At 41.5% G+C, this 25,873-nt stretch overlaps 2 protein-coding genes across 7 annotated transcripts in view; one reads left to right on the plus strand and one right to left on the minus strand.

Annotated features, from left to right (window-relative positions):
• WDHD1 (WD repeat and HMG-box DNA binding protein 1) overlaps nt 1-11,350 on the minus strand; it is a 30,471-nt gene extending 19,121 nt beyond the window's left edge. Inside the window, exons 1-7 of one of the 2 annotated variants that reach the window (XM_075753238.1) lie at nt 11,211-11,350; nt 10,638-10,726; nt 9,006-9,117; nt 5,772-5,923; nt 3,441-3,552; nt 2,810-2,860; nt 1,022-1,117 (exon numbers count right to left, since the gene is read on the minus strand). In XM_075753238.1, coding sequence (XP_075609353.1) covers nt 1,022-1,117; nt 2,810-2,860; nt 3,441-3,552; nt 5,772-5,923; nt 9,006-9,117; nt 10,638-10,714 — 600 coding nt within the window. In that variant the 5' untranslated portion in view covers nt 10,715-10,726; nt 11,211-11,350. Of the gene's footprint in view, nt 1-1,021; nt 1,118-2,809; nt 2,861-3,440; nt 3,553-5,771; nt 5,924-9,005; nt 9,118-10,637; nt 10,727-11,010; nt 11,138-11,210 lie in introns of those variants that run through there. The other variant, XM_075753237.1, reaches the window with a different exon arrangement.
• Nucleotides 11,351-11,444: 94 nt separating this feature from the next.
• SOCS4 (suppressor of cytokine signaling 4) lies at nt 11,445-23,324 on the plus strand. Of its 5 annotated transcripts, none has more exons than XM_075753241.1 (3): nt 11,560-11,676; nt 17,640-17,722; nt 18,167-23,324. In XM_075753241.1, the coding sequence occupies exon 3, from the start codon at nt 18,264-18,266 to the stop codon at nt 19,572-19,574; it is 1,311 nt and encodes a 436-aa protein (XP_075609356.1). In that variant the 5' UTR covers nt 11,560-11,676; nt 17,640-17,722; nt 18,167-18,263; the 3' UTR covers nt 19,575-23,324. The 5 variants fall into 5 exon arrangements, 4 of the variants coding, with proteins under 4 accessions (XP_075609354.1, XP_075609356.1, XP_075609355.1 ...); XM_075753242.1 differs by lacking the exon at nt 11,560-11,676 and adding an exon at nt 11,976-12,062; XM_075753239.1 differs by lacking the exon at nt 17,640-17,722 and having other exon boundaries at nt 11,445-11,676.
• The last annotated feature ends 2,549 nt before the right edge of the window (nt 23,325-25,873 follow it).

A 25,873-nucleotide genomic window follows, 5' to 3' on the forward strand; every position in this document is an offset into this window, starting at 1 on the left:
GCAAGACAACTACTTACATCTCAAATATGTGTGCATGTGAAGAATGAGTCTAAAAATTAAAAGTATTTGGTTTTATGCAATATGGATATTGAAACAATTTGTACTGCAGGTGACATTCTCTCTTCCACAGAAAAGGTATACATAACGCTATCATAGCGGCCAGGTATTTTGAAGAGTGGACATGGGTAGCCAGACACAAAGGCTAAGTTGGGGAAAAAAGATTATTCAGGTAGAGAACTATGAGAAAACACCAGAAAATACTCTTTAGATCCAGTGTACTGGAATGTCAATAAAGGATGAATAGGTTCTGCCACACTATTATCACATGCAAGAACCGAAGCCATAAAACAATTTTTCCAAAGGGCCAACTTGTGCTCAATTCCTTGTCCTTTACCTCAAGTGTGGCAGGCCATGCCTCATTTCGTAGAGGTTTGCATTTATCTGCTCCTTCCTCTTCTCCCCTTTGCATTCCCAGATGCTACAGAGACATCTGGATAGCTATACTACCTCCCCAACCCATTTTGATTAGCAATCCATAATTAGTACCATTGCAGCAGCACATACACAACGCACTACACCTGTGGTATGTATCAGCACCACCTTTAGCCACAACAGAATCAGTTTCATTCTTTAAATGGAAAGGGAACAACTTACTAAGGAAATATTTAGAGAACAAGATTACCGATAAGGCAAAATTTACTTAAAGTAGAGAAAGACTGAACTCCTTTGATGCTCTGTTGTGAGCAATTTGATTATTTCCCTCGCGTACAATGTTCCTTCCTATTCCGCCCAACGTGACTGTTTAATGTTGTTTTGGGCTGACAGCTGGACTGCTGCCAAACACAGTCTGGAGCTCAAACAAGTAACCATTTCCAGGTTTTTATTTTTCCTAAAAGTGAACTTCATTCCAAACATTTTCATTACTCCCAGGAGTTGCAATTTGGGCTTGCCCAGCTTGAATTCTACCGTTAGACTCCCGAAGAGAAAAGGATTAAGATGTGTCTAAAACAACGTCACTTACCTTCCCACTGCCGGGTTGCCAGCCAAGCCTGCACACTGATTTAGCATTTATCACATCATTACATTTCTGCAGCAGCGGCCAACTTGTCGTGCATGTCTGAAAACAAAATATGAAAAAAACCCAAGTTTTCTAGCTCTGTGAAAACCTACTGTATAGTACAAATTCTTAAAGGAAAAGGGTGAAAAAAACCTAACAGGAAAAAAGATATACCAGTTTTGGAACTGAAATAATCTCTTTCATCCAAATACAATGGTACATACTGCCTTAAAACTGAAAAAAAATACCTTGCCAATATAGGCCTGAAACTATTTTAATGACAATACAACTACTTGTAACAGAAATAAGATCCCAGAACAAGGGGTTTTAGTCAAGTACAGAACAAATGAGCTCACATATTTTTAGCTTATAGAGAAAATCTGGCCAAAATGCATTTGTCAAACCCAGATCAACTGCAGCAAGGTGACACACATCAGATTGAATCTCGGCACAGCAGTATAAAGAATGAATGGCTATATTCTCAAACTACAGCACAGATACATACATCACACTGCCACAATTCTAGGACACTGGTCATGTAATTGCCCCAAAAGGCACTCAGTGTCAGTCTGGAACACGAGATTTCACATTAGAAGTATGCTTTTGTTTTAAAAAAGTAGCAATCCACAAGTGTGGGGGTACATTATCAACTGTACTTAGAGGAATAATTCCAGACAATGGCATTTAGCAAAAATAATCCACATACATATGCAGAATTGCCTTATTAAAACGTTCACTTGAAACTCTCTTTTCAAGTTCCTTAGAGTTTCCAAGAGCATAGACTAAATCTGATTCTCTCACTAAATCTGATTTCATACAAGCCCTGAACTATTTCAGCCAAATATTGCCAAGCTGAGCCCAAAGACTGTATTTCTAATAAATTATGTTCTTCACACTGTAATTTAGGTCATTCTTCTGAGAAATTGTTGTGATGTCTGTAACAAACAAACAAACAGAAGTGGAATAGCAAGACACTTGCAAGTCAATAGCCTTAAACTCATTCAAATCGAAAAGACTGAAATGCACTGAGCTGAACCTCGAGTCCTTAGAAAACTAAGTATGTGTGCCACAGGCAGGGAGCAGGAGAGACTGAAGCAGTCAGTACCCTATCAGAAAAAAAAAAAGTTATCATCATGGGCATCATCTCAGTGATCCTGGCATGTGAAATTCATCTCTTCCTAACCTCAGGTTCCTAAGGAGATTAACGAACCAGATCACTTATAAAAGAAGATATTGTGTAGCATCTCAGAGCATCATTCCACCTTCACCAGTCAGTCTACAATCCCCACAATTATTTACTATTTCATAGGAAGCTTGGTAAAAATAAACAAGATGAAAATATACCTAGGTAGCTGTTTATTGGAATAAAAATCCTTCCTTAACCCTGAAAGCAATGAGCTGAAATTCTGAAATAAGGAATCTGATGTCAATTGCTGTCTTTACAGGGAGGTGTTATTTCCAAACATTCTGAGGACAAAATACACAATGGTGGCCAATGAAGAAAGATGAACAGAAGAAATCAGGGATTCCACAGAGAGGAAGAACAATCCACAGCTACCCAGGCAACATTTCATCATCAGGCTTTGGAATTTCTCCCAGAAGTAGATAAAAGTATTCTGTAAAGTAGTTAGATTTCTTCCCCAAAAAAGAAAACCCTATTTCAGTTGGGTTATTTCAGTCCAGCTCTTCTCATTGTCTGTGAAATCCTGGATTTCTTATGAAACACTTCACTTTGAAAAGCAGGTCTCTTACCTGATCAGCAATTTTCCATACTCTGACAGAACCATCGCAGCTTGCCGATGCCTATGTAAAAGATTTTTGTAAACAAATTAATAATTAAAGACATAGAGAAATTAATGCTACAAATTTGAAAAAAATCCCTATAACCAATGCTACAGACATGTAATATATAGGCAGTTTTAGAAAGAAAGCCTCCCAGTTTAAACCATTTTAAGACTTAAAACTTTCTAATATTGTCAGCTTGATAATTGTATTTGACTCCAAGCTACTGTAATTACAAACCCTCATACTTCAAGTGAGCTGCTTATTCGCAAAAGAGGCTCAAAATTAATATTACATTTCTTTAGTGAGCCACCTTTTCCTCTCTAAAATCAGATCAGCATTAGATTCCAGAAGAACAGAGACAGTAATTGAGTAGTAAAGCAAAGACTGAGTTCTCCTGGGAGGCAACAAGTTGTCACACATTCCATCATCAGTAAGGTCAGCTGAAATGAAGTAATTTCATGTGCTCAGTCACTGTTTTGGTTTTTTGGGGGTTTTTTTGTTTGGTTTTGGGGGTTTTTTTTAATAAAAAGCATGGACTTTTTTTTTTCCTAAGGAAAAGGAGGTTCAAAGTAGAAAGTAAACAAGATCGTGTTTTTACCAGATAAACGTCCCTAGGGTCAAAAGACAGGCTTAAAACAGGAGCATCGTGTCCTCGGAATGTTTTCTGCTTGCTGCTGTCAGTCACCTCCACAACTTTAACCATAAAGTCACTGTAGATCACAGCACCACAGACATAAAAGCATTAACATTGGTATTAGCAATGACGGCTATTTGTTTATGGCAATAAAAATTGAATTGGGCACTAACTATCTTTTTGGGAAATTATGGCTCTCAACACTGTATGTTCTAAGGGAAAATGAGAATCTTGAGGCTTACTACAACAGGAGCAAGGCCAGATTATCTTTATTAGAAAGTAATTTTTGTTCACATCAAAGTTCATAAAATATGGTTGCTCTTTGAAGAGGATCTTATGTGCACACTGACCATATACCTGCTTACTATAACCTTCTATATGACCTTACGAAAATGTCTGCTTAGATACCAGAGAGCTGACTCAACAAGAACTATCTGTTGAATGGGACCAATACTCATTACTATAATTATTTGATAATGTGGATTTTCAAACAAGATAGAACAAGTAGTTTATTTTGTGACCTTTTTAACAGGATTTTTAAGACCATTTAGTGTATTGGATACATTAACAGATTTTTTTTTTACAACTTTATTCCCTCCTCCAAAATTACAGACATTACTGTGGTTTAACTCAAAATACCAGTGCTAACTTCTAAGCCAAAGAGCTCCTGTGATGATCTTTCAGTACCACTCCCTCTCGTACTTTATTGCAACACTCACAGAGAGAAATTTAATTTTAGAACCTAATTCTATAGGGTTCACCATGACTTTAACTATATTCAGAAACACAGCTTCAGTTGTATCTAGTGCTAACCAGTCAGTCATAAAAGGAAGTATATAAGCTATATTGCGAGACAACTAAAATTACATTAGCACTCTTAAACAATGAAAGACAACTTTAAAGAAAAAAAACAACAGGCAATAGGATATTTTTTGTTTATTTAAGAAGCCACACAACTATTTTTCAAATAATTCACATGAACCTTGGCAGCCAGTTGGATGTTAAACTTCCATAAAACTGAAGTTTGCAAACTTCATGTAAAAAAGGGAGAAATCTGGGACAACTAAAACCATTTTTTCTTAGCTGCATTCCTTCATTCCACAGCTGCCACCTTCTCCTTCAGTATGTTACAGAAGACCTCATCAAGGAGTGGCCTCACAATCTTACAAGCTCTTTTTCCTAATGTGGGAGCCCTGGCCAGGCTGCAGAAGTACTGGGGTTTTGTAAAAGTTTTGGAAACAGAGAAGAGTTTGTCATCTGCCTGAGCTCTCTAATCAAAGCCAGATCCTGGGGCAGAGCTGTTCCCTCAGGAAGAAGCACTGGCAAAGGGCCCAAACTCATGATCCTTGTCAGATTTAGAGATTAGAGTGGTTACTGCCCCTAGCTGTCCAGCCTCCCAGTTTTGGTGGAGCTGGTGCATCTGCTTCACAGCTGCCAGAGTTCACAGTCCAGCATAGTCATCCAAATTGCTTTCTAGTTCAATTCACACTTAGAGGAGCCAGGTAGCAGATGCAATGCTCTGCCATCTCTACTGTGGAGGACAAATTCCAGTAGAGAGGCAAGCAGACAGCCTGGGTTACCTACAGCTGCCCGAACAGTTCACCAAATCCAAGTAAGAAGCACCCGAGCCTTAAATAAATGAAAAAAAAAAAAAAAATTTTTAAAAAAATTGCCTGCTTGCTATTTTGCCATCTCTGTTAAAGGGCTAGTGGATATTATGTAAAAGCAAACATGCTGCCCTAAGAAATTAGCTAAACTAGACATTTAATTCCCCTCAGGCAAGTCTTGCGAGTGTCATCTGTTAACATTTGGCAGAAAGGTGATGCTACTTATGCCAGAGAACAACTCAAAGCTCTCGCACAAATTCGAACCCATCTAACTTTTGCATGTGTATATACATCTGCAGTACCATGATCCTGAACAGTCAGGATGTTATCTTTAGCACACAGTAACAAAATCCTTGATGCTGCAATGAGATCCATATGGGCAAATGCTTATGCTTATACATTATAAGACTGAAAGCTGAAAACACTCAAGCCTCCTAAAAAAAAGGAATTATTTCACAACACCAGAATTCCATTTAAAATTATCTGGTGGATCAAGTATCTCTCTGAGCATTGTTTCCTAAAGTCCTTTTCATTTCTTTCTTCTCCTCCACCCCTGGAAGGCATTTTGCAATACTTTAAAATCCTCAGAGGTATGTGGATTAACGATCTCATTGGTAAAAATCAGCAAGCAAGCAAGTTGCCAGATTTTGAACAATAGCAATGCTTTTCCTTATCATGCACAGATTACCTAGATCCAGCAGCAATTTTGGTCCCGTCACTATTAAAGATGACGTGGTTTGCATTCGTGGTGAAACGAGTAAGGATGCCATCTGGAGCTCCTTCAGGAAATGTATGTATCTGAACAGTATTGTTCGATACTGCTGTGATCAGTCTTCCATTCTACAAACAAAATCCATCATAAAATTTGTTAGTTATAACACATTTATGCCCATGGAGCCAAAAAAATTGCTCTGAAGTTCCAAATATTTGGGCAGATTAACTTTCAGAGTTCCAAAAGAGGTCTGATAGTAAGAGCAGCTCTTTAACTTTTTTTCTTCCCAAAAAAAAACACAAACAAGCACAGTAACTTTAATACGTTATCACTTTAACCAAACTATTGAAAACTAGAAAAATTATGTTCTTACTTTCAGTCTTGTGAAACATGCTGCTAGATTTAATGCTGAAACTCCAGTTGCTTCAGCAGACTTAAAATTCATTATGTTAACTATATGGCAAACTACTGCATCAAGACTTTCCCAACTTCTATCTTTACTAAAATAATGAATACTCCAAGTCACTACTGAATTTCAAAGCGAACTATCCATTCTTCTTCTCGTGGATGGAAAATTCACTCCTTTTACATAGGCAAGAAAGCTCTTGGAACAGGAGGAATCTTGCATCCTCTTTCGATTAATATGCTGCAGTATCGGGAGAGGGCACCCTTGGACCACATTTCTCAGTTAAACGCCACCAGGGAAAGATGAGAAGTTCATGAACTACAGCTTAGTTCTTTTCAGAAAACAGATGTTTACTAAAAATGAATCCAGATTAAAAGAAGTGCAAAACAAAAGAAATAATTATCCTATACTTGCAAAAGTAGTATCTCTTCTTCAAGTGACAATACTATTCTTGTTGTACGTAGCAGTAAGTTTTTGAAATATAAAGAAATGCCTTATTTCCATGAGGTGTTTTTCTCTTTGGGTTCAGGGGTTGCTTTTTTTTAAGTTGCCTAAAGTTATAGTATAAATCCTGAAGATAAAAAGCAGCAACCAGTACTAAGTAACCTAACTAAATAAGAGATGAGATTTATTACCTAGATTAGATCAACATATCAGATCAGTTCCTCATGACATTTTCATTAATAAAGAATAACTTCTGAAATAAGATTTCCTGAAGTTAAGTCTCACAAAGCGTTCTTAATCTTACTGCTTAAAAATATGTATAAAAATGGCTCAAAACTAAAAGCCCTTTACAATAAACTTAAGAGCACAGGATTTTTCCTGCTGGTGTCAAAAATTAAATCCACAATTTTCCCTCCTCTATTCATTAATAGTTTTAGCAATTTCTGGCTCTGCCACTGATTTGCTAAGAGAACTCATTCAAGTCACCTCACTTGGTTTGTGGAAGGATAAGTAATGCAATGAAAATCAACAGGAAAATGCCCTAAAGTCAATGATGAAAACAGCTTATACAGGTATTGAGGAACAGATACATGAGGTATGTTAAAAGGGATATAAGAAAGAGGTTTCATTTAAGTTCTGAATAAGGTTTCAAATTATTCTTTTTAAATATAATACATATATGTTAATTCTCATTTATTTCCTCTCTCATACTCCTCTCCAAAATCACAAAGAGTTGAAAAAAATGTTTACATTTTTCCTTTACCACTGCAAAGTTAACTACACAATATCTGAAGATCTGATGTAGACTTCCAGAGTTCTCTTCTTCTACAACTACCACAAATACAACATTTTTGACCTGCTATTACTAATGTAATATAACAATAGCTGCACATAAAGGAAATACTGCAAAAATTCTCAAGCTAAATACATGAACGTGCATAGTAAAAAAGAATTCTTTTCTATTATACAAATTCATATAGGTAATTTATCTGCCTTGTTATTTACAAATAATGGCTCCTGCAAGATATAGTAAAAGGAACTGCCTTATCATGAAAATAAACAGAGCAGGTTACACTTTAAATGCCAGTCACTCACACTACAGAGCTGCCTCTAGTCGGCATTCTCACAAATTCTTACAATTTATACAAGCAAGAATCCTGTTCTCTTCCGACTCTGGGGATGGTGGGTCAGCGGCATCTTTGAGTCAAACAACAATTTTGAGAGAAAAATATCAACCAATGATAAAAAAGTATTAGCAAAGCATTGCCGGACACTGACTTTGTGAAAGTCATTTGTGATTAAGATAGTTTATAATTTCTTGGGCCTTAAAACAGGTCCATATAACCAACCTCTTGGCTCTTTTTCGTAATACTTTTTCCTAATACTTCCCATCTTACGCTGGGAAACCTTTTTGCAACTCACACTGTGAGAAAACACTGAAATAGCCTAAAAAGTTCACTGCATGATTAGCTTAATCTGCTGGGTTTGTTTCTCAGAAAGTCAGAAATTAGGATAACTGAATATGAAGGAAAAGGAGGAAAAAAAATTACAGAAGTTTAGTATAAGGAATAGTTCCTCTACAATCCTGCATGGGGGAAAATGAATTGTCAGAAGTATTCTCGATTTATATAAAATAATTTAGTTAAAATATTCAAAAAAATCTATAGGCACATTTAATCAATTAAATTTCTGTGTACTTCAGAAAATTATGTTTTCAATACTTGGACATAAAGGCAGAATATATTCATATGCTCAAATTTAAATACCTGCCGCTCATTAAACAGGATTCAATTTATTTTTTCCATACATTAATCTGAAGACAAAGATCTACATATTTAACATACATCAGACAAAGACCATAGACTCATAGAATGGTTTGGGTTGGAAGGAACCTTAAAGCCCATCTAGTTCCAACCCCCCTGCCATGGGCAGGGACACCCTCCACTAGCCCAGGTTGCCCAAAGCCCCATCCAACCTGGCCTTGAACACTGCCAGGGAGCCAGGGGCAGCCACAGCTTCTCGGGGCAACCTCTGCCAGGGCCTCAGCACCCTCACAGGGAAGGATTTCTGCCTCACATCTCATCTCCACCTCCCCTCCTGCAGCTTCAGGCCATTCTCCCTCGTCCTGTCACTCCATGCCCTTGTAACCAGTCCCTCTCAAGATCTACACATTTAACATACATCAGACTGAAACGCACTACACACAGTATTATTCTTGCCTTTTTCTGTACATTATCCCAGTATATGTTTAATGTTACCCACACGAGCAGCATCCCTAAGCTTGAAAATTCAGCACCTGGTACAGTCATGTATCAACACCAGCATGACACAACTTAGAGGAGTTCTGTTAACGACGATACCTTTAAAGCACACGAATAGGCCTTTTCTCCTACATTAATGGACTTCGGATCATCATCATCCAGGTTTTCCCAAATCCTAACATCTCCATCACTGCCACAAGTTACAATGCAGCTGTGGAAAGACACAGGACTTGTGAGCATTCAGGAATGGAAAGGATAGCCACTGTGACTTTCAATACCAAAGTGAAAATGTTAGTAAAGAGTTAGGGTGAAACACAATACATACTACACAATACAGCAAATATCTACATTTATTATATCTACATAACTTATTAAACATGGGGGGAAAGTCACATCTGGTAGCATAACACAGTACCTTGAGTCTCTGATAACTACCTAGGCTCGGCACTCATCTGAACTGACCCTTAAATATTATCGGTCAATCCATTTTTTCCAGGATCTAGAGCAAATTTTTCAAAGGACTTAATTAGCACTGAATTCACTAAGAACTGGGCATTTAATTGCTTCTTAAAACTTTGAAAACTTACCTTACAGCTGATTACAAAGTTGAGGGCAAAACTAAGACTGTTAATGAATACTTGACTGAAATTTAACAAGCTTAACATGCTCCAGGCCTACAGAACCCTTAAAAATAGTGAACATGGAATTCAAGTTTGCTGGAGTTAACTTTCACAATTTTAATGCGGTAAACAATAACCTGAAGTCACAGAGCAAATATACAGAAGTTTGCATGGGATTTTTTAATTAAAGACATCGTGAATCTATAATGAAGCCTTACATTCCTTCTTGTTTTCTAAAGTTGTCTGCAGTCCCAAAAATTTCTAATTAAAAAGCAAAATGTTACAAAGCCAGCGATGAAGCTGTGATGTTGCTCTTAGATCTGTAGTTTGACAACACCATGTTGATATTGAATATACTGATGCCAGGGAGACCAGCAGTAGTGGACCAGCGGTATTTGCCAGAGGTACCTGCACCCTTTTTTAAACATTTGCGCTGTAATGGCAAACAAGGCTTTTTGCGGTTTCGAGGGATTGTTATTAGACTAACTCTTAAGAGTAGTCTTTGTACCCAGGCTAACGAACTAAAGAAAGGAATAAGAGAATATGGCCTTAAACCATACTCAGTATATAAGATTTAACCTCTGAGATCATTTTAGAGGGTTTGTCTTCTGGTTTACCATTTATTTTTAATCATTAAAAAGGTAATAGCAAATATTTAATTTATATTTATACAGCCAAGAACTAGTGCAAGAATAGCAAGAAACGATAGCAAAGCCTGATACTGGATTTCTTCAACTATATTTTTAGTATCTTAGTGCATATGTGAACATATTTATTCCCACACTACATTGATTTCTGCTAGATTCTATGAAGTCACTCTTATAAAAAGGGCATATAGAGTTTTTATATACACACACACACACACAATATATATATATATGCTAATATTTAAGTTATAAATCAACCACTTCAAAACTCAGGGCATCAAAGTATGTTATATAGCCAGTTCTCAACACAGGCAATACCAAAGGATTTCCCAGACCAAGCCAGGCCATAAATCCATCCCAGTACCTCCCCCAGCTGTGGCTGGTACAGAAACGCCTGGGAAAGCAATAGACGGGTCCAAGACCATCCCACACTTCACCCTGGTCTCTAGGAATTAGACAATTACCTCCCAGTGTCATCGAAGCAGACATCAGTGTGGCCCTCGGTGTGGCCGTACCGCATTGGCTTTTGCACGGATGGCATCTTCACCCTTGCCTGTTTATTTATGGAGGACAAAAAGGAGGAGAAATGAAATAAATTTAGATGGAAAAAGCTTTGGGAAGAGCCTCAGATGGCAGGGCAAGGTCAGAGTTGCTGGGACACCCACCCACCCACCCACGGGGTATGGGGACACGGGGCTCAGCCACCAGCTGTGCCCGGCTCGGCCTAAGCGGGTTACAGCCCGGCAGATGCTGGACACGGCGCCCGCACCTCCTCGCGTGGGAAGGGCCTGGGCGTGCAATCGACCGAAGAAAGAAAAGGGGGGAAAAACGGGTTACCGGGGGATGGAGGACGCCGGGGGCCTGTCCCTCAGACACCTCAGCGCCCGGGGCCAGGCCAGGCCACCCGCCGGCCCCCGGGAAGGGCCCTTCGCTCCCCGTCAGAGGCCGCGGCTACCCCGCCGCGCCGGTAAGGGGTCCGGGCCGCCCACCGAGGCGAGGGGGAAGTCCGGGACCGCGCTACCTTCCTACCCACTCACCGCGCCGGCCCCGCCGCCCGCTTCGAGCCTTCCCGCGCTCGGCGCCGCCACGGCCGGCCCAGCCCGCCCCGAGGGCCGGGCCTGCTCCGTCAGGGCCCGGGGCGGGGCTGTGCGCAGGCGGGGCTGGGGCCGGCCCCGGCCGGCCGGGAGAGCGAGGATGGCGGCGGCAGGCGCGGTCGGGGCCGCCTCACAGCGGCTCCGCTTAGGCGGGTGAGGCGAGCCGGGGCCCGCGTCGCCTCACACCTGCTGCCATCGCGCTCCCCGCCGCCGGCGAGACCCCGCGCATCGGCGGCCGCGGAGGTGCCGGTGGCCTTCCTCCAAGTCCTCCTCCTCTTCCTCCTGCCGTCACCCCCCGCGCCTCGCCCGTCGAGGGTCAGGCCGCCCAGCCCGGCTTGAGGGAGCGAGTTGGGCGGCGAGCGGCTTCCCCGGGGACGGCAGCGCGATCAGCCGCTCCCTCCAGACGATCGTAAGTTGGGGCCGGGAGGAGCCGGGCCGGCGGGGACGCCTGAGGCGGGGTCAGCAGCCGGGGTCTGCGCCCGGTCACCGGGGTGGGCTCGGTCCTCGGTGGGTGTTCGCTTTTCCTGTGAAAAACTGCGTGTGGGCGCATGCCCGATATATATACCCTCACCGGTAAAGTGCATATACATTTACTGTACGTACCTATGTCTGTCTATCTAATGGCAGTCCCTCAAGAGGCACAGGAATGGCGAGAAAAGCCCGAATGAGGGGCAGTTGCCTTTTACTCCCCGCTTCGCCAAAATCCCCATTAACAGCAAAGTGTTGCAGAGAGGCTGGGGAGTGCTCTGGCCCGAGTCAAGGCTGCAGGATCAAACCCATTTGGAGATCGTTATGGTAATTATGGAATTACTCTGTAATTATAGCCATGCCGATGCGTGTGCTAGATACAGTTGACAGCGGTTGTAGTTAGGCAGGTAGCGATTGCGCTGCAAAAATCATTAAGCCTTCGTCTGCTGAAAGATAGTGGTTTAGTGCTTGAAGGACAGAAAAATGTTAGAGCTCGATGTACCTGAAAGAAGGAGAAAAAACCAGAGTTCTCTCTTTTCCATTTATGTGGCTTTAATGATCTGGCCCAGTTTATTCCCGCTTCTAAGAAAAATTGCTTCCAGGCAAAACTCTTTTATCTTCAGTTTTGCTCAGCAGCGGAGTTATCAGTGGTTGGGGTGAGCAGAATGATTTATTTATATTGGAAATGTGGTTGGGCTCTCTATAACAGTCACATTGTTGGTACTTTCATGAATGAGTAAGTGACAGGATTACAAAGCAGTCACGCTTCTTCTTTTTAAAAAAAAAAAAATATATGCCCAGATTTCATTGCTAAACCTCGTGGAAGCTGTATAGAGACATGTTTTCCATGGGTGTATCCTGACATATTTCAGTAAATCATGATTCCTGGTGAGGATAATGTGTTCTAGCAAAATGATTTGAGCTGAACCGCTTATCAGATGAGTGGGAAGACCAAGCTATTCTTACAGCAGCCTTACTGCAAACCACTGCCTGGGATGGAGACAAATGCATGTCAACTGTATTTATTTTTCTTGATTATTTTAATTTGCAGAAACTCTCATACAAACCGCAGCTAAAATATTTTGCAACATAAAAGCAGTTTTAAGTTCAGTGCTGTGTAACAACTAAATTCATTGTCTGGAGGTGTTGCCTGCTGGGATAGCTCTTTGAATGGCCATTGGAAAACTGGGGGGAGAGGTTTTTCGGGGGGTGGGGGGAATCCCATGGTCACTTGGCCAAGGGACTGCAGCCCCAGTGGCTTTGTCGCATCCAAAGTGGCACGGCATCAAATGCAAGGTTATCCTTTAAATCCGGTCAGGAACTCAACCTGCTGCTGACTTGATTAATAGGTTGTAAGTGGCTGCAAGCAGGGCGGGAGCCGGGGGAATCGCGCTGCTCTCCTATTCGGTTTCTGGGTGGAGCACGAAGTGTTGGTCATGGATCATAAAGCTTCTACTGATTTAGTGCTGCTGCGGTCTGCCAAGCGGTGCGTGCGTGTCTCCTTCAGCACATGAGCGGAGTTTCATTAAAGCAGTAGATACAAGCAGCCCTCACCTTTGGCATCTGCTTCCAGATCACTTCTACCTCCTGGGTGTGAATAAAATAGCCCCAGTGTTGGGGTTAGAGGGGCATGGCCGCACACCCCCCTGCCTCCTATAGTTCCAAGACGAATCAAGGGTATTTCCAAGTAAGAAGTATTGTAAGTTATCATTGGTATCCTTAGACAGTCATTTTCTTTTGTGTGTGCCTGATTATTGCTTTAATCTGTTGGAAAGGCCACTGGAGTCAAGCTTAGGTATTTTTGGATGGTATCATAAATCAAAATAAACATAATGAAAACTGAAGAAAAATAAGTTAAGACAGAGAAATTGAGACTTGATGTTATCCTTAATAGTTTGGGCTTTTTTCCAAAATAAGTCAATAACAGCTCAACTTCAGTGGAAGGTCAGGTTTTAAAATGCGGTCTTGCGGCCAAAATCTAATTGGGCGAAATTAATGAAAACAGCATGTGATGGGTGAGAATTTTTTTAAATAACTTTTATGTAACTTGAAAGAAGAAAGAAAAAGTACTCCAGTTCATTATGGCTTGCTCTTCTCTCTTGGGATTTTATCAACTTCTATAACAATTCCAAAATTCATTTATTGTTCTTTGTGCAAGTCTCCTTTTCTTGTTTAATTAGAGGCATAATGCAGCGACGTGTTGATTTTGTGGACAGAAAACTTTCAAAGTACTTCCTTCACTAGAAGGATCATGCAACGTGGGAGCACCGAAGAGGTGGTGGGACCTCCGTCCTTGGAGGCTCCGTGCCGTGGCTCCCCTGAGAACAGTCCTGCTGCAAGTGGGAGGGTGGGCTGGAGACCCTCCACCATCCATTCAGCCAATGCTTTGCTGATATTACAGTGTTTTGCTTCTTTGTTATAGTGAAAGGGAAGCAACTTGATGAAGAGGACTTGGAGGTACTAGGCTAGAGGCAAGGATCCAGCAGCTCAGGACATAAATATCTAGTTAAAGCAATTCAGTATTTATTGAATAAATAATTTAAAAAAAAGGTCCGTCTACACTTACGGTTTTAATTCTCCTATTGAGTTATTGCATGTTTCCTGCTGATTGAATTAGACATATAGTGATGCTGTAACTGTCTTATCACAGTTGTTGATTGCAGCCCACCTCTGGCTAGGAGGCAATACTGTTATTGCCTCCAGATAGCTCCTAGATACGGCTTTTAGTTTGGACTTGAAGTTTCAGTGTTGAGGCATCAGTGCTTGAAAGAAAAAGCATCTTGTGCAGCTGTCTGTACCCCCCCTCCACAGCCAGCGAGAGACGTGCTTCTGAAGGAGGGAGCTGTGCACATTATAAAAACAACAACAAAAATCACCCAGCTCTGCTTGTCCTCAGGGACTGTAAACTGTGACAGTGTTGGATAACCTTGAACTACAAGCCGGATCCCGTGGCCCGAACTGAACTCTGCTTATCCCTGCACGTTGCTTTACCTTTGCCATTTGCTTGGGCGGAAGAGTTTCAAGTGTAAGGGTTTTGTTAAATTTGATGCCCAGGGTATCCCCGCATAGAAGAAGGCTTTTGTAGGCAGGAGACTAATTCTGTCTACCAAAGGTTCTCAGAATTGATACACGTAAGCTGCACAGCGCTGGACTCCTCCATTTAACCTTGCCCTGTAGGGAAAAGCACACTTTGTGTTTCCTCTCTTTTATCTTCACCCTCTTCTCCTGCTCTTTCAGTTGCTCTCCAGCCGTTAATGGATGCATGGTACAAGGCATTTCCCTTGGACGTTTGCAGTGAAAGGAACAGCTGGTTTAGGTGGATAGCCTTAAGTGGTAATACAGCTCTGAATGCCTCGCTGCTCTTTATGCCTTTTTCTTTCCAACAGTCAAATTATTTTTGGTCCTCATTTTATTGGTGGAGCTGTGAATCACCGATTCGAACAGGTACGAAGGTATGACCCCTCGTAATGCCAAACGGTGGGATTTGGGCACCTGAATATGCTGTGGCTGATGTGTTGTCAGAAGGCAGCTTGCCTGCCACACACCATTTGTAACACATTTGGAAACCCAGGTTTTGTCTCCTGAGTCACGAGCTGACAGCTGAACCATCCTTTACTCTTCCTTCGCAAGGTCAAGTTCAAACTTGGCTTTAGTAGGATGACATCCCTTTTTCTTCATTTATTCCGTGCTCTTTTCATAGGTCCGTGTTATGTCTGATTAGCAATTACTGCTCTGACGTGGCAGAATTGGTGCTTCGGTTCCAGCAGCCTTCAAACCCCAGGGAAACAGCTCTCTGTTGCTGGCTAATGGTGCGTGTCTTACAGCATCACGTGCCGTTTCTCCAGTTTAAGTTTCAGAGTTCAGGTACCACTAATGAATCGTGATAGAAGACAGGTACAAAGTAGAAGGTGGTTTTACCAGTTAAATACAACAACAACTTAGAAATGACATAAAACACTGAAATTATTTCAGTTGCAAGGCTGAAGTTAGGAGATAACAGGCCTTTTCAGCAATTCTGAGTTTTGTACATTTTGCAGTTTTTAATTAAAAGCCCATATTCTGTGTATTCTTATTCCTTATATGGGCTGGATATGCAGAATGAGATAATTGAAGGTTTCAAAAGCAATTACAAACTGTCGTATCCTAATTTTTAAGTACTTGACTTTGCAACCTCAATGATATCTCTCTGTCCAATTAAAAATCCCATATAGAGAGACTCAATGTATTTTACCACAAGATGAATCATAGACTCATAGAATGGTTTGGGTGGGAAGGGACCCCAGAGCCCATCCGGTTCCAACCCCCCTGCCATGGGCAGGGACACCCTCCACTAGCCCAGGTTGCCCAAAGCCCCATCCAACCTGGCCTTGAACACTGCCAGGGAGCCAGGGGCAGCCACAGCTTCTCTGGGCACCCTGTGCCAGGGCCTCAGCACCCTCACAGGGAAGGATTTCTTCCTCACATCTCATCTCCATCTCCCCTCCTGCAGCTTCAGGCCATTCCCCCTTGTCCTGTCACTCCCTGCCCTTGTAAAGAGTCCCTCTAGAATAACTTTTTGTCTTCTGCAGTTACTTCAGATTATCACCAGGGTAAATGAGAGTGGTTTTTTTTCTTCCCTCTTTTTTAATTGTGGAGAAAATTCAGTGCTCGACCCTAGTTTATTTCTTTCTGGATCACAAATGTAAATGTTACAAAAGCAATCAATGAATCTTGGTCTAAATAAAGGTGTTTTGGGTCTCATATACAAATATTGCCTTTCTCCTATCTGGGTGGCATCTGGCAATCTTTTCACTGAAAAGGAGTTCACAAAATCCTGAGAGAAGAAAAATAAATCTTTATTTCAATCTCTGATTTGTAATTGCTGGAATATGGAGCCCATTCTCTGATTCTCCTTGGTACCAGTGAGGTACTGTTCATCTAGCTTGCTTTAATGCCATTTTTTCCACATATTTGCAGTATTTTACCTGTCTTACCCTCATTCCACATTTTTTCATCTCCTCCTTTTCCCTCTACTTTCCTTTCCCTTGCAGCTGTCAGGTTTGTGGGTTGTAAATAAGGAATGCAATGTCAAAAATTCCAGGGTGAAAGTTACATCTGGGATGCGTTTGGCCCACAGATTGCATGTGAGCCTTTTGGCACGACAGTCTTATTCTTTTACTGAAAGCAGAGGCTAGAGCTCAGCCTGCGCAGCCCCAGGGGACGGCAGAGAGGTTGTGTCATGCTGGCTAATCCTGATGATGAGAATGGATTGAATGGAGAGAGGAAGTGGATGCCCTTTTCTTCTCCTGCTTAATATTTACCATGTCAATTAGTTTTTAAAAAAAAAAACAAAACAGCCCAACAAAAAACCCGCAGCCAAAAAAACCCACCAGTGGAATAAAGGAGCTGTACGTCATTTTTGTGCAAAAGCATCATGGTACATGATGGGAAATATTTGTACATTCTGCCGTGCCTCGGGAGAGTATAGGACGGATAACATATTGCTATCTATGTACCTTGAAAAAAATTCTGCTCTACTTTCAACTGAGTAATCAAAAGAAGATTTTTTTTTTCTTTTTCAAAGTGCAACATTCAAAAGGAAACCTCTTATCTGTCTGAGAATTCAATACACTTTTGGAAACAAAAGAGAATGAAATCAGCAACCGTAGGTCTCAGAGCAACGCTGATTTTAATAATGTAAACTTTCTTCTCTAATGAGTAATAAGCAGTTCCATCTTTCATGGCCTTTTAAAATTGCTTTTAGTAAGGGACTGGATTTGTTTTAATCCTTTTCAGTATGTAAAGCCCCAGATATTTCAATCCCTTAGGGGCTCGGTATTTTCTAGCTTCATTTGAAAAGGCAGAGGAAAACAGCTTTCAGAATTTGACGGAATCTGTGACTGATACAATTTTTTTTTTATCCAGAAAGTGACCCAAAAGTGTCAGTTAAGAAAAAGATCTCTGGCATCCCACCCTGTGGATTAGTAGCAAACAGGCATATCATCTAGGTACAGTAGCTCTTTGTACTCTGACCTAGTTGCTTCTGTTCTGACTTGTTCCTTCTTGAAAGGTTATTTGGAAAAGGTGCAGAATTTGTTCAATAAACAGCGAAACCAGTATCACCTGCCATGTGAAGCGCTTCCCTTTAACATGGACCCTAGCACAATAGGATTGCCAACACCTAAAACTGTCTGCTCTGCTTGTAGTCAGAATGGATACTCTAAAACCACCTAAGATGGTTTATTCTGGAGGATGCTTTTCCCAAGGAAGGGTTAAGAGACCCTTGTCTGGCATCAGGCTGATATTTGTGGGGTGTACTAGTGAATTCAGCTTGATCATATTATTTTTACATGGTTAGCAATTAATTGTCGCTGTTGTCCTGTATACACCTGCATTGGTCTAGCGGTGCGTGCATGCATAACTGTTAACTTAGCTGTTTTCTTTTTCCTTAGAAATTTCCAGAAGGTGCCTCGAGGAAGCTTCCTTATGTAGAAAAACCCTACAAGAAACAGTGAACTTTCTGGCAACTTGTGAAGCAAAACTGTCAAAATGGCAGAAAATAAGGACAGTAATATTAAAAACGCAGACGTGAGACCCAAAAGCAGCCGGAGCAGAAGCGCGGACAGAAAGGATGGTTATGTCTGGAGTGGAAAGAAACTCTCCTGGTCTAAAAAGAGCGAGCACTGTTCTGATGCGGAAACAGCAAGTGCTGCGGGAAGATCTGGGACTAATTTAAAGAACCAAGAGAGGAAATATAGCTGCTCCTCTATTGAGCTGGATCTAGACCATTCGTGCGGTCATAGATTTTTAGGCCGGTCTCTCAAACAGAAGCTGCAAGATGCTGTGGGTCAATGCTTTCCTATAAAGAACTGTAGCAGTCGGCACACCTCAGGACTGCCATCAAAAAGAAAAATTCATATCAGTGAGTTAATGCTAGATAAGTGTCCTTTCCCTCCGCGCTCGGAGCTAGCTTTTCGGTGGCACTTGATCAAAAGACATACAGCCCCTATAAGTCCAAAAGCAGAAGACTGGATAATTGCTGATTTAGCCCAGCACGAGGAGAGGGAGGATCAGCTGCGAGACAATGAGATTGCCAATGGGGGAACGGACTCTCCCTCTCAGTCCTGTGACTTCACTGACAGCGGTTCCTCTAGGGGCGATTCGAGGTCCGAGTTGGTTACAGGTAAGGTGGTAAGGAGCGGTAAAGATGAGAGCGATATGGACTCCGACGATGAAGTTATAACACTGTGCACAAGTTCTAGAAAAAGAAACAAGCCCAAATGGGAAACGGATGATGAGCTGCTACGGATGGAAACACCTCCGAAATACCACACGCAGATCGATTACGTCCACTGTCTAGTCCCAGACCTCCTCCAGATCAATAACAATCCCTGCTACTGGGGAGTCATGGATAAATATGCAGCTGAGGCGCTGCTAGAGGGAAAGCCAGAGGGAACATTTTTGTTACGAGATTCTGCGCAAGAAGACTATTTGTTTTCTGTGAGCTTCAGGCGCTACAGTCGTTCCCTCCACGCGCGGATAGAGCAGTGGAATCACAACTTCAGCTTTGATGCCCACGACCCTTGTGTCTTCCATTCTCCTGACATCACGGGACTCCTTGAGCACTACAAAGATCCAAGTTCCTGTATGTTCTTTGAACCGCTTTTATCCACTCCGCTAAACAGGACTTTTCCTTTTTCTCTTCAACATATATGTAGAACGGTTATTTGTAACTGTACAACCTATGATGGTATTGACGCACTTCCTGTTCCTCCATCGGTGAAGCTGTATCTGAAGGAATATCATTATAAGTCGAAAGTTAGAGTGCTCAGGATTGATGTACCAGAGCAGCAAAGCTAGAAAATATTTTTGTGAAAGAATGAAATTGTCTCTAAACAAACAAATAGTATGTTCAGTCTTTCTTCCTTCTAGGGTTGTGTTTTTAATAGCAGTCTGATTTTTCTTTTTTTCCTTGTCTGCAGGTTATTTACCACCCAAACTAGCCTCTGTTTAAGGCTTTTTTATCCAAATGTACTTTGAGTCTTCCCAGCTCTCTTTTTTAGAAATTATATTCATTGTGGGCTTTTGGTACTGTTCCCAAACTAGAGTTTTACAGAATTTCAGGTAGGCTTTCTGGTATTTCTATAGATGGATAGTCTTTAGATCTAAAACCCCGAAAAATCGGTTTTGAACTTGATCTGTCTTTTATATTGTAATTTACATATGTTGCCCGACATGTTTGAAATAATGCAGTGTTAACTAAACATTGACTCATCTGTATTTTCTGCATTTCTTTTAAAATGAGTGCTCTAGCCTCTGTGTGCGTGTATGTATGTCTGTCCATATCTAATATAGCAAATTCATCAGTCTATTTCTAACATTACTATTCCTAGCAAAATGAAGTTTGAAAGAGGATACGATCTTTCTATAAATACATCAGGAGACTAAACACCAGGGAGGGGAAAAACAATTCAAGTTAAGGACAACACTGGGTACAAACGTATAAACCGGTGGTGAAAAGATTTGGGTTGGAAAAGAGGAAGGCTCGTAATCATCAGAGCAGCGGGGCTCTGGAACAGCTTTTCATTTTGTATTAACAGCAGTAAAAAGCAAACTACTCATAAACTGAGATTTGATCAGTGTCTGGAAGGGATAATGATATAGTTACTTGTGATAGATGGGACTTGGACTTAGTAACTCTATTTCTATGTTACTATTTCATTATATGAAATACCCGGTTTTCACTATGGGAGCTGCTGCTTCTGAAATGATAAGGCATGGAGTGGGAGGCTGAGAAAGAAGAAATTTCCTTAAAAATCTGCATATTAAACTATCTGATCTTGCATGGTTGATCCTGAGGTGGTAGCAAATAACTTTGTTCTTTTGTTAGGGTTTGGGGTTTTTTTCATTAGTATAGTTTTTTTAAAAAAAAAAAAAAATAAAAAAGAGCCTGCAGATTTCTCTTGCAATGTGAAGCATTTGGTTGAATGGCCTCCTGCCAAATTCCACGTACGGGAAAACCATGCATGGATAATGCTCCTAAAAGCATTACTTCCATTACACGGAGAGGCAGATCTGCTGCTGAATTATCGGTGAAATCCCAAGGAGACTCAGTGGATCTGGGTTCAGGCAAGAAACCCTATTGCTTTCCAGGCTGGCCTCGGGGCGCAGCTCCGGGTGGTGCAGGGGTGACCAGCAGTTCTGTTGTCTTGGCTTCTCTGTGCTTTATCTCCTCTCGCAAAACTGGGCCCACAACTACTCTGCCAAAAGTCTGTGAGATGATGTAATTGTAACTACAACCACCACACTGTTTTCTCTCATTTGATCGCAGGGAGCGTTTGTATCCTCTTGAAATGCTTTTGAAACTGAGACCCCAAGCCTGAAGAATTACAAATGTGTTTAATTTCATGCACGCAAAAAGATCTTACCAAAAATCAGCAATTGCCCGTGTGCCTGAGGTTACGGATGCGTGCAGGCTAGGAGCAGCGGAGCACAGTGCCGGAGAGTCTCGCTCCCAGATTGTAGACTAAGACTAAGCAATGTTTCTATTTGAATCTTTTAATTTCACCTTGTACAGAATCCTATGGATTTGCGGACATCAGATCCGTCCTGTGAGCTGGGTATTCGGGAGTTACCAAGGAGGCTTTGCCATCCCACTCCACTGGGGACCTGCTACTCTGCCCTTGCCCTCCCCAGCAGAGAATACCCTTTCCACTAAACTGCTGTCACTGTGATGATGTAAACAGATTTCCAGGGACATCTGCTTAGAGACCAGCCCGTTTGTTTGCACTGTGTTTTAAATAGGTTTTGAACCAAAGTCTCCAGGGAGAAAATGCTAACACATCAATCTATCGCATCACACACAGATGAATACGCTACAGGACAAACCCTCAGCTGCTATAAATCAGCGTGGCTTTATTGATACGCTTATAACGGCTTATACCAGCTGAGATCCTCCCTCCTCCATATGCAAATGATAATGGTATGACTGATGCCAGAAAAACTACACTGTTTTTTCTGTCATCTTTTCCTTGCGCTGCTTCCATTCAACTGATGTTGCCATTTGCATAAACTGTATTTTATCAAGGACAGCTTCATACTGGTAAATCTATTTTCCCCTCTATCTCACTGCCATTTTCCAAATACAAACTGAGTGAGCAGCGGGCATTGTCTTTGCTCTGCTCTTTCGCGCTGCACCCGTTGTGGTGGAATGATGGCCTGGGACTTGGTGTGGCTGCAATACGAAGTCGTAGAACCTGGTTCAAAATCTGACTTCAGGGAGTGACATCAGAGATATTTGCAGTCTGCTTGATGAAAATTCTCTTTCAGAAACTCTTAATTAGGGCAAAAAGCTTGTAATTTTAAATAGAGATGAGCATTATTATTATTTTTATTGCAACACCACAAAAAACCAGATTTCAACCAGAAGTTGTACTTGCTTTGGCAGTTAGCGAAGGCCACCATCTCTTTCAAAATCAGCAAAGACTTTGTCCCCTCAAACTGAAAGGCCGTGAAAGAACATTTTTTTGGGGTCTGGTTCCCCAATGCGCTGCATTCTCAGTGTCGTTCTGTATGTAGCCTACATTGTTTTGACATTAGTTGATGCATCACATACCCCAAAAAAGTCCTAAGCTCCCCAATTTTAGGAGTCGGAGGAAGAAGGTGCGGCACATAAAAATAGTGCCTTTGGGCCGGTTAATGGCATTTATTTAGAGAAATCATATGTAGAAAATATTGAGGAATGGGATTTTGTGGAAGTTCACCCTATTTTCTCCTGGTTTATTTGTCCAGATCTTATTTGTGTGACGTTTGTACCGAATGACATTGAGTTGCATCTACATGTGCAGTCTGCAAGAGGAAGATCCATTTCATGAAGTATATGTTTTTTTACAAAACATGAGAACTCAAAAGGTCTATTTTGCTTAAATCCATGTACCTTTTTTATCTTTTTCTTTTTTAATAAGCTTTGTAGAAATTAACTGCTTTTACAACGTGCCAAGAATTGTCATCCTAAAGCTTTTCTCCCGCTGCTCTCATTTACACCAGTGCTGCTCGCTCCACTAACACTTTTATCACACCTCGCATCTGAAGTACGACCCAAAGGTAACCAAGTCCTGAAGTTCAGTTTTGAAACCCTCTAAAAAATTAACCTCAGAGACAGAGTAAGAACTTCCATTTTCTAAGCCTAAACTCTTGCAAGACGAAAATCCCGAGTTCTTCAGGATGAAGATTAAATGCAGAACAAGGAAAGGTATGGAGATGTGTGGAAAAACACGTGCTGAAGACTATGCAGCAGGTCGGTGGCCGAGCGAGGACAGAATCTGGAGGTGACCCTGTTTTGGGGCACCCAGCCAGCTTCGTATCAGGAATTGGGGTCGGTGTGACGTGGTTTGTATTGTTTTGAAGGCGGTTCCATAGGAGGACAGTAGAAACACAGTGTATGTAATGGGTGTGAACAGCTTCTGGTAAGAAAAAAGCTCTGATTTTGATCAATTATTTTGATATAAGAGGGGAAGAAAAGGTCAGGCTCTTGATGCACGCTGGGCAAACTACATATACAAGCTATTTTTACAGGATGGTTGAAAAAAAATTAAACGCTCTTTCCATTAATTACGTTCTGTGGAGTTTGCTTTTGCCTGAAGTGACTTTTTGCAGCTCTATAGTAATGGCACTTGTTGGCCCAGTGCCGCCAGTAAGAGCAACTTCATCAGCATCATTGATGGATTTGGGGCAGTTTGTGTGTCTGGTAATTGGGAGCACGTTCCTTCTCGATTTTCCTACTCAGCCCTTGCCTTGATGAAATCCAAGGCACATTTGGAGGAGGATATGTGTATCTATAGTAGCATATCCAACTTAAAAAAAACAAACCAAAAAACCCCTAGCGATCATCATTTAAATGCTTTCCTTTTAAAGATGCTGTGGTGTTTCCAATATAAAGAAGAAATCCTTGTATGATGCAGTCATACGTGGCCTTACTGTAAAATTGACATGCTCTTAAATAATTAAAAAGGGGGATACTTTAATTTTGAAAAAGGATGCTGGAGGAAGGAGGTTAAAGGAAGCTTTTAGTCAGCTCTAAGGTTAGATTTATTGATCTAGTGATCAATCCCTTTCTCTTTCCTGAATTTAAAGCTAATGGGAGACTGTGGTCAGAGATGAGTGGCTTTTAGTTAGGGTTTTTGACTCTTATAAATAATACAACAAATGTCCTAGTAAGTAATAAGAAATAAGATACTCACTCATTCTTTTTAAATAGAACAAATGTGGCAAACAAGACTCGGCTGTAATTTTTGAAGTCATTTATTAGACAAATTGCTCTTCTCTACTTCTTTTACAAGAGAGACATAAACCATTATATTATTTATTCATGAATCATTGCCATTAAGATGATAAATCAAATTATCAGCTTCCTGTCTCTCTTCAGTTTTAATCATTTTTTATAGTTCACGCAATATAAAGACAGCTTCCTTCCTATGAAACAAGAGACCTTCAGAGACCTTTTTATTGTAAACGTACATTTCCTTCCCATTTTTAAGTATATCCTAGCGATTTTCTCTGTCAATTTTATCTGCAATAAAAATCCAATAAGGAACTTGTACATTGATTCAATATAGCAAAGTTAGCTATGAAGTAAGTGATTTTGGTTAACCTCTGAAGTAATGTACTACTGGAAAACGCAGTTAAAGGATTTTTTTCTGCCACCCCTGAAGGTTCACGGTAGCATCATACATTTACCAGAGAGAAATCTTGACACAAGCTCACCCTGATAGTAGGGTCTTTCTCAAAGGGCTTGATACGAGCTCTGCAGCGCTACGACTTTTTTTTATACATCGGAGCTTTTTTCTGCTACGTTGCTTTATACATCAAAGCCTTTTTCTGCTACACCCACACAGCCAGTATGTCTTTGCCTCTTCCCGTGAGGTGGGAGAGCTAAGGTTACTCTACGAGCTGAGATCATTTCATGCATCCTTGCATCTGCCTGGTTCAGCATCTAAAACAGTCGTAGGACGAGCCATGGTGTGGGTGGAGAAATCGTCCATTCAGAAAGAAAAGCACATTGATTTCCATTCACAATAGTGGCAGCTAACTGGTTTTAAACTTGATCGTCCTTGTTAAATACTCCTCTCAGGAAGCACCGATGAGGTCAGAGTTACCGAGGATGGAAGAAGAGCCTCTGTCTGCATCATTAGAAATAGTCATCTGCGTTACAGTGTAAAAATCAATACTTGTTTACTCAACTCTATGAATAATAGAGTTTTGAATGTAAATATATAATTTATGTATCTGAAATCTATAGCATGGGGCTGACATGAGTTGCGATAACGTCCTTCTTCCCTACATCCATTTTAAAAATCCCCTGGGTGTCTGAGTGCTGCGTTATCTGGCCAAAAGGCATCCTCTGCCCAGCCTCCCCACAGGCAGGTCCTCACAAACAAACACCCAGGTCCTTACGAACACCCAGGTCATTAGGAACACCTTCCTACGGGGATCCTTGCGGGGTTAGAAAAGACTGCCAGGTGCCCCGAGGATGTCCTCGCGCGGATACTTGAGTTACTTCATTGCTGGGCAGAATCCCTTGAACGAACGGTGTGTGTTTGGGCCCAGTCAGAGGGATGTCTGGATCAGGGAGCGTAGCTCCTATGTTTGCCACAACATAATGAAAAGTCACAGCAGGCTCATTAGCCCGTTAAGGATGTCTGGCCACCGTAGAGGGCCAAAGCCAGGATCCCTCTGCTAGAGGTAGCCCTTGGGAGCACCGGTCCCTCTTCCCCCTCAGTACAGAGATACAAGGACGACTGTCTTGGGGGGCAGCTGCCACAGAGGCAGCGCATTTCCAAATTCCCACCATGGTGATGACGCCTTTTTGCAAAGAGCATGCCCCATAAAGTCCAAAACTGTTTGTCTGCCTGCCTTCTTCATTTTCTTGTGGCTCTTGCACATCAAGCGATGCAGCAGGGAAAACACTGGGCCCATGTAACGTACTGGAGCCCAACAGCACAAAGCCAGTGCTGGAAAGTGCCAGCGTAAGAAGGAGTTGAATCCAGCATCGAGGTAGGAGGCCCTGCTGGCTATCTGGGAGCTCTTCCATCTTATTTTCTTCATGTTTCTTTTTAATTCTTTGGGGGAAAAAAAAAATTTAAAAATCTTAGTTATTTCTT

Source organism: Balearica regulorum, chromosome 5 (genome assembly GCF_011004875.1).
Source record: "Balearica regulorum gibbericeps isolate bBalReg1 chromosome 5, bBalReg1.pri, whole genome shotgun sequence".
Taxonomy (NCBI): Eukaryota; Metazoa; Chordata; class Aves; order Gruiformes; family Gruidae; genus Balearica; species Balearica regulorum.

What these genes read in the sequence shown, in the direction of transcription:
- SOCS4 (XM_075753239.1), top strand. Translation starts at nt 18,264, where the DNA reads ATGGCAGAAAATAAGGACAGTAATATTAAAAACGCAGACGTGAGACCC.